The sequence below is a fragment of the Triticum aestivum genome, chromosome 5A (genome assembly GCF_018294505.1).
Source record: "Triticum aestivum cultivar Chinese Spring chromosome 5A, IWGSC CS RefSeq v2.1, whole genome shotgun sequence".
Classification (NCBI taxonomy): Eukaryota; Viridiplantae; Streptophyta; class Magnoliopsida; order Poales; family Poaceae; genus Triticum; species Triticum aestivum.
In genome coordinates, this window is record NC_057806.1 from 592,495,573 (window position 1) to 592,503,669 (window position 8,097).

Genomic DNA, 8,097 nt, shown 5'->3' on the forward strand with positions numbered 1-8,097 from the left:
ATCTGAACATGTAGCACCATCTACTTAAACAAATGACAGTTCATCCTAACTACTATCAAATGACAGTTCAAATTATTAAGAGTCATTGGCTAAATAGGGGATAGTTCATCGGTGCTACCAGATCTTCCTCTTCCTCTCCTCTTCTTTTGCTTCTGCTTCTGCTTCTGCTTCTTCTACTACTGCTGCTGCTTCTTGTTCTTCTTCCATCTTCTTCAAATCCTGCACTGATCTTTGTTAAGCCACATCACCTTTGGCCACTCCAACCTTTTGTTCTTCCAAGCGTCATTGTCAAATGCCTCCACACCATGGCCGGAGCTAACAACATCGTTAGGCTCGACATCTTCCTCCTCGGGCACGTGTTCATCAAAGCCCCACTAGAGAATCCAGTTATGCAGAATGCAACAAGCAAGAACTAGCTTAACCTGAGTGGGGTATGGGTGGAATGGCTTCTGATCCAGGATCTTAAACCTATTCTTCAGAGCTCCAAATGCCCTCTCAACAGTTACTCTAAGGCTGGAGTTTTTGAGATTAAACAGCTCATGTGCAGTCCTAGGATAGTTCCTACCAGAGAACTCGTTGAGATGGTACCTTGTTTTCCTGAAGGGTGGAAGAATACCCGGCCGACATGCATAGCCAGCATCTCCAAGGTAGAACTTGCCGTCGGGGATGTTGATCCCATCAGGTCGACTCATGCTGTCAGTGAGAATGTTAGCATCATGCGCTAACCCCTCCCAGCCAGCCAGCACATATGTGAACTTCATATCAAAGTCAACAGCAGCAAGCACATTCTGGCTTGTGTAGTGCTTCCTCCCCCTGCATGCTGCAGACTGTGACTTAGGAACTCTAGCAGTGACATGAGTACCATCTATTGCCCCAATGCAATCCTGAAAATTGCATCACAAGCCCGTGTTAGTTCTCAACTCGAACAATACAAGCATATCAAGCCACGAAAAGTGTATATTGTCAATGCTCACCTTGAAGTATGGATACCATCTTGGGCTTCCATGAATCTTGGGTGGTGTCTGGCCAGATGGTCTCCTGATCAGCTCTCCTCTAAGCTCCCCAACAGCATAAAGCACCTGCTTTTGAAGTACATAGAGATGGTCTCCATTGACCTCCTAAACGTGTTGTGAATGACCCTGAACCTCTGGTTATGGCCAACAACATGGAGGAACATCGTCACTTGCTCTTCGACACTGGTGTTGATGCTATCTTGTAACAGCACTCTGCTCCTGAAGGTCTCGAGAAGCCTGGCAAATGGTGCTCTTTTCATTCTAAGCATCCACAGAGCCTCGACGTCATTGCAATTGTAGATGTAGTTCAGATTTTGGATCCTCTCCTGTTCCCAGGGAAACAATGGACCATAGCGGAGCAAAGGTCTCCCAGCACGACGAACAGCTCTCTGGTGCATGAACATGACCCATGCCCTAATCACACTAATCAGTGCTGCTGCCTGGATTATCAGCCTCATCCGTGCGTCCATAACCTAGTCGACATCGATGGTTCGTTCAGTGGGAAATCGATCCTACACCTAGCTTAACGGCCTAACCACTGAGCTAACAAAGGGGGGGCTGCTTACCGGCATCGGAGATGAGGACGGCGTAGAGGGAGCCATGGCACAGACGGTGGCCAACAGCAAGGGCAGCACCAGATCCGCCGCAAACGTCGCCGCCTCTTTCGCTGCCGCCTATAGCGCAGATCTGAAATCGCAGCCGCCGCCGGTGGTGAGGCAGTAGGGAAGATAGGGGGCAGTGGCTATGGGTGAGCGAGTGAAAGGGGGGTGAGGCTAATTTGGCGCCGGGACGGCGCGCCAGATTTCCATCTCCCGCCATCCCCCCTCGCCCTCGCCTCGCTCCCGCCCGTGCGACCTCGCGCCGCACTGAGCCTGGCTCGCGAGAAACTGTCGATCCGAGGGTTTCCAACAAGCCAAGCTCTGGGCTGCTTTGAGGAGCGTGCGATGCAGGCCCAACAGAAAAATCAGGCAACCAAACAGGCCTCTCCCTTCCCGCGCGGGCCTGGTTGGGCTCGATGCGGGCAACCAAACACGCCCCTAATGAATAGGAGGATTTCTTAGATTCTTCCTCGAAACATTTTACATGCATGTCTCAGAAAAGGTTTTATCCCCCCTCCCCCCACCTAAACCGAGCGCATGGCAGGCGACGGCACTGCGGCACGCACAGCACAACTGAATATAGTAGCGGTCCTGTAGCAATATTGTCTATTCATTTGTGCTCATATATACATGCATATATTTACCTTTATGAACGCACACACGCACATTTTATCCTTATGAACACCTCCGAGAGACTATGCTGACACATCATCTTGAGATTTAACGAACTCGCCGTAGACGCCTCGTAGTCGACGGGGATGTTTTCTCGTGCTGAACGGACATCACCGGAAATTCTGAAGTAAATTCAGAATAAATGCAAACACCAAAACTTAACTCTGATGAGCTGGGATACCACTGTTCTTCTAACTATCCAAATTGGTCGTCAATACTGTCTATTCATCTAATCCATCCAATCCATGATTGCGTGACGATTTTGTACAGTATCAAAGTTGTACGCCACCGAGCAGACCAGACTGTGCGATACAAACGACGCTTCCTTTTCAAGCCTCCCGTCCCGAGCAGAAGAGAGAGAGAGAGAGGCTGGGTAGGTGGAGCGAGCCAGTACGGGTACGGCTCGACCGATCGGTGCACGACGACGACGGCGTAGGCGCCTAGCTACGACCCCACGCTGACACGTATAGGGCCCAGAGACAGTTGTACGCCACCTGCGCCGCTCCAATCTCCTCCCCGCCTCGCTCGCCGCATCGTAATCCTAGTCGGTCGATCCACCCCAGCTCCTCTCTCTTCGACCTCCAGCACAGCCCAGACCCCCTTTATACACGCGCCTCGCTCCTTCCCCCGCCAGCAGCCATAGCCCATAGCTCGCTCGACGGTCGGTCGTTTCATGGTTGGCAGCACCGTTCATGGGACATGCCTCCATCGCTCTCCTCCCTCCGCTCCCTCTTCGCGAGGACGCTGGGCCTGGGCTCGGGCGCCGCCGAGCACAGCGGGGATGAGGAGTCGCAGCCGCAGGCCGGAGGGGCTGGCGGGCCGTCGAGCGGCAGGCGGCCGGCGCCGGCGGGGCCTCCGGGGGAGTGTTACGCGTGCACGCAGCCGGGGGTGCCGGCGTTCCACTCCACGACGTGCGACCAGGTGCACTCGCCGGGCTGGGACGCCGACGCCGGCTCCTCGCTAGTGCCCGTGCAGGCGCAGCAGCTGCGGGCGCAGCCCCTCCCGGGGGCGGCCGCCGTCGCGGCCGCGCGGTGGCTGTTCGGGCCGGTGCTGGACCCGCGGAGCAAGCGCGTGCAGCGCTGGAACCGCTGGATCCTGCTGGGCCGCGCGGCGGCGCTGGCCGTGGACCCGCTCTTCTTCTACGCGCTCTCCATCGGCCGCGCGGGGCGGCCCTGCATGTACATGGACGCCGGGCTCGCCGCCGCCGTCACCGCGCTGCGCACCTGCGCCGACGTGGCCCACCTCGCCCACGTCCTCGTCCAGTTCCGCCTCGCCTACGTCTCCCGCGAGTCGCTCGTCGTCGGCTGCGGCAAGCTGGTCTGGGACCCGCGCGCCATCGCCGCGCACTACGCCCGCTCCCTCAAGGGCCTCTGCTTCGACCTCTTCGTCATCCTCCCCATCCCCCAGGTCAGTCAGCCACTCTACCTCAGCTCAGTTGCCTACCTGTGTACGTATGACCTCCAAGTCAACCTCGATTCACCACCATTTTCCACCATGGAAATCAAGCTCTGAATCCTCAAACCAACCAGTAGAGCGACATGCCGCGCCCAAGTAGGTGGGAAATGAAATGCGGCAGAACAATGGGCGTCGCCCCATGTCTGGTTCTGGTTCTTGGACGAGACAGATCACAACGTCCTTGTCGGAAATGTTAGGAGTAGGGCACAGACGAGTACTCCTACATGGCACGTACAACAGTGCCCAGCAGCCAGTTCATGTGTGAATTTGCAGGTTGCCACCTATGCCTTGGTACGTACGAGTCCATGTGTCTACTGGCAGCGACGCTCCAGCCCCCACCAGCCTACTAGAATGGCCCTGGCCCTAGAAGAGAAGAGAATTCCGATCAAAACTAGCGACTAGCAGCGGGACGACAGAGACCGATGCGCTTGCGCTTACGGAATAATAAGTACGGATGGTTAGCGGGATGGCGCCAACCCGAAATGATTGGCGTCAATCAGAATATGACCGTGGATGCGATCGGGAGGCGACGATCATTGATGGAGGGAAATAACAAGGACAATGACGCTTCAATTATGCGTCCTGATCTGCATGCGCCGCGCTCATGGTAGGGGCGACTTGTTTGCACGTTTAAGCTTGCAGCAAGGAGGTTATTTAGTACTCTCTCCGTCCGAAAATATTTGTCGGGGAGATGGCTGTATTTTACTTCTAGTTACATCTATTTTTATTTATTTCTCCGACAAGTATTTTCGGACGGAGAGGGGGTAGAAGTCTAAAACTGTGATTTCTCATGCAGTGTAGTGGCGGAGATCTCATTTCACCACTCCCTCTCGTGTGGCTGGTGTTCCTGCAACTGACTCATTTTTCGCTGATTAATTATTTACCGGTCTTTGTCGTCCAGGTCGATCGCCCGGTCATTCTTGGTTTTTGTCGTGTAATATTGAGTGCATGTTCATTCCCATTTTGCATAATTGATGTTGTCAATTTTTACGCGGGGCGTTCGACGTGGAGTAGTATCTGCCTATTTGGATCAGCCATGGCCACAAAATGTTATTTCTGTCTCTTTTTTTTTTATTTTGAGTTCTGTCTTTTTCATTATTTATGTGACGGTATACATGAAAGGTGAAGAGAAGTTATTGTGTAAAAGGACCGCTGAATAATCTGCCTGGTGGAATTAGGCATATTCTTTGTCTTTACTTGCTTACCTTCATGAAATACGGAAAATAAGCAAGCACAGAGTGACCGGCAAGTTTTTTTTTTCGTAAATAAAAATGTATTGTCAGAAAGTTTGCGTTCTGAAAGTGGGGTGTTGAGAAAATATGCTTATGGTCATGGTGCAGTAGATTCTAGTTATCGTAACATATTAGCTATGTGTTGAAGATTTATTCTTGAAGGCCAATAGAGAAACTACCATAAGCTACCGAAGATAGAATTCGAACACATTCTTTTCTGTGCGGCAATACTTCCATTGAGTCTGTATGTGTGTGGTGAAAAAGTAGCAATATATAGAAACTTGGAGAATTCTGAACTCTTTTACATTGCTTTTGTTTTCAACTAACTGATCCATGATATTGTGCAGATCATCTTCTGGCTGGTTATACCAAAGTTAATCAGAGAAGAGCAAGTTAAAGTTATCATGACGATACTGCTGCTCATATTCGTATTGCAATTTCTCCCCAAGGTGTACCATAGTATATATATCATGAGGAAAATGCAGAAGGTGACAGGTTACATCTTTGGAACAGTATGGTGGGGATTTGGTCTGAATCTATTTGCCTATTTCATTGCCTCTCATGTGAGTACTCCCTCTTCCATTGAGTAATTCGAGAATATATAACAAAATCATGGATAAGGAATCCCAGAGTACTTTTATGTGGTGCTATTTATTGCAACCAACGATTTGTGGCTGTTAGTTTGGTCAATGGTGTCTCTGCATTTACACCACACCGCAGTATTCTTTTCTGAGAAAATCAAGGGTTGGTTCAGAATATCTGCAAACAGTCCTGCTTAAATTGCTTATGAAACAATAATTGTTTCAAGGGGAAGTACCAAACTGTTGCTGATGATAATGGAAAATTCGAATCGGTAGATGCACTGTTTATATTAAATGAAATACCGCTGTCCGTATTATTGCTGAACAGGAAACCTGTTCAGGCAATTACATGCATCATGCTGGTGCTGAATGCTGATTTTCTTTTATACTGTATTACATAAAAGCAGGCTGTTGGTCGAAAGATCAACATGCAAAATAAATAAAACGATAGTAAGATGGGCATTAAATAGCACAATGGTTTCAACACAAAGTTTGTGTAAGAGAAAAACTTGAACTTAACCACCTAGAAAATGCTCATATGTAATCTGTTGGCCTGCTTAAAAACATTTACTTTGTGGAGTTTCTCATGAAGCCATAGTTTATGCTAATTGGTTGGATCATGCCTGCTTATAATTATAGGATGTTGGTCACTTATCAAGTTTATGTCATTTCCAGATTGCAGGTGGGTGTTGGTACGTTCTCGCGATTCAGCGTGTTGCCTCCTGCCTACAATCGGAATGCGAGATAAACAACAACTGCAATTTGATGTCACTGGCTTGCTCCAAGGAGATGTGCTTTCACTTCCCTTGGTCATCAGACATGACTGCATTAGCATGCGATACGAACTTAACTTCTTTCAGCCAACAAAATGTGCCGGCCTGTCTAAGTGGCAATGGCGCCTTTGCTTATGGAATCTACAAGGGAGCCCTTCCTGTTATCTCGAGCAATTCACTTGCTGTCAAAATTCTCTATCCCATATTCTGGGGCCTCATGACCCTCAGGTAATTTATATAGTATTATGTTAAATAAGTAATATCATCCATTTCTGAGATAGGAAGTGTTTTCCTCCCTGAAACTTCGATATCTGAATGTTCGGTAGTCGGCTCGGCTGTCATTCCGGTTATCATTCTATTTGCTCAGTTTCTTCGTTCAGAAAAACAATGGTTCTATTATATGGTTGTTGTGTGCACGTGTAGGTTTATTAATTGTTCCCTGATGAAGACAAAAGATAATTAATATATTGCTCTATCACCACCTCTACTCGCTTATTGTCTCACACAGTTCGTCTGAAACTATTGGCAGTACTTTTGGCAATGATCTTGAGCCGACGAGCAACTGGCTTGAGGTGATATTCAGCATCATCAATGTACTCAGTGGGCTGATGCTCTTCACGCTGCTGATCGGAAACATACAGGTGTGAAGTGCCGCCAATCTTTGGCAATCGTTCAGTTCATTTTTACTGCAGTTTATAGCTAGCTTCAGCTACTTCAGGGAGTATCAGTAACAAGCAATGGTGCATTTTTGCTGCAGGTATTCTTGCACGCCGTGCTGGCGAGGAAGCGGAAGATGCAGCTGCGGTTCCGGGACATGGAGTGGTGGATGAGGCGGCGGCAGCTGCCGTCCCGGCTGCGGCAGCGGGTCCGGAAGTACGAGCGGGAGCGGTGGGCGGCCATCACCGGCGACGAGGAGATGGAGATGATCAAGGACCTGCCGGAGGGCCTCCGGCGGGACATCAAGCGGTACCTGTGCCTGGAGCTGGTGAAGCAGGTGCCCCTGTTCCACGGCATGGACGAGCTGATCCTGGACAACATCTGCGACCGGCTGCGGCCCCTGGTGTTCTGCGGCGGCGAGAAGGTGATCCGGGAGGGCGACCCGGTGCAGCGCATGGTGTTCATCCTGCAGGGGCGGCTGCGGAGCACGCAGCCGCTGACCAAGGGCGTGGTGGCGGAGTGCGTGCTGGGGGCGGGGAGCTTCCTGGGCGACGAGCTGCTGTCGTGGTGTCTGCGGCGGCCATTCGTGGACCGGCTGCCGGCGTCGTCCGCCACGTTCGAGTGCGTGGAGGCGGCGCAGGCCTTCTGCCTCGACGCGCCGGACCTGCGGTACATCACGGAGCACTTCCGGTACAAGTTCGCCAACGACAAGCTCAAGCGCACCGCGCGGTACTACTCGTCCAACTGGCGGACGTGGGCGGCCGTCAACGTGCAGCTCGCGTGGCGGCGGTACAGGGCGAGGGTGATGGCGACGGCGGTGCTCCCGCCGCCGCCGGCCGGCGCGGCGGGGCCCGAGGACGGGGACCGCCGGCTGCGCCATTACGCGGCCATGTTCATGTCGCTCAGGCCGCACGACCACCTCGAGTAGGCTCGGGACCGATCGGGACCATGGTTTGTACAATGTGTATCTGTCACGTTGTAGCTGGCAAGGCTCGCCATTTATTAAGGATGATGAGATCAGTTGGTTTTGCCGATCGATCTTGCAGGCAGGATTGTTCGCAAGCAAAACATGGGACGTCCCCATTAATCATTATAGGTGAAGGCGCGGAGGATTT

The 8,097-nt window shown here is 51.4% G+C and overlaps 1 protein-coding gene and 1 pseudogene across 1 annotated transcript; one reads left to right on the forward strand and one right to left on the reverse strand.

Annotated features, from left to right (window-relative positions):
- Positions 1-212: 212 nt before the first annotated feature.
- LOC123101605 (protein ALP1-like) lies at positions 213-1,483 on the reverse strand (annotated as a pseudogene).
- A 1,399-nt stretch (positions 1,484-2,882) lies between these two features.
- Positions 2,883-8,018, forward strand: LOC123105083 (cyclic nucleotide-gated ion channel 2; the record flags this gene model as incomplete). The annotated part of the gene is given in 5 exon segments (XM_044527065.1): positions 2,883-3,691; positions 5,319-5,534; positions 6,228-6,553; positions 6,855-6,966; positions 7,083-8,018. Coding segments are annotated over 5 exon segments (2,190 nt in total). The 3' UTR covers positions 7,911-8,018.
- Positions 8,019-8,097: the final 79 nt, after the last annotated feature.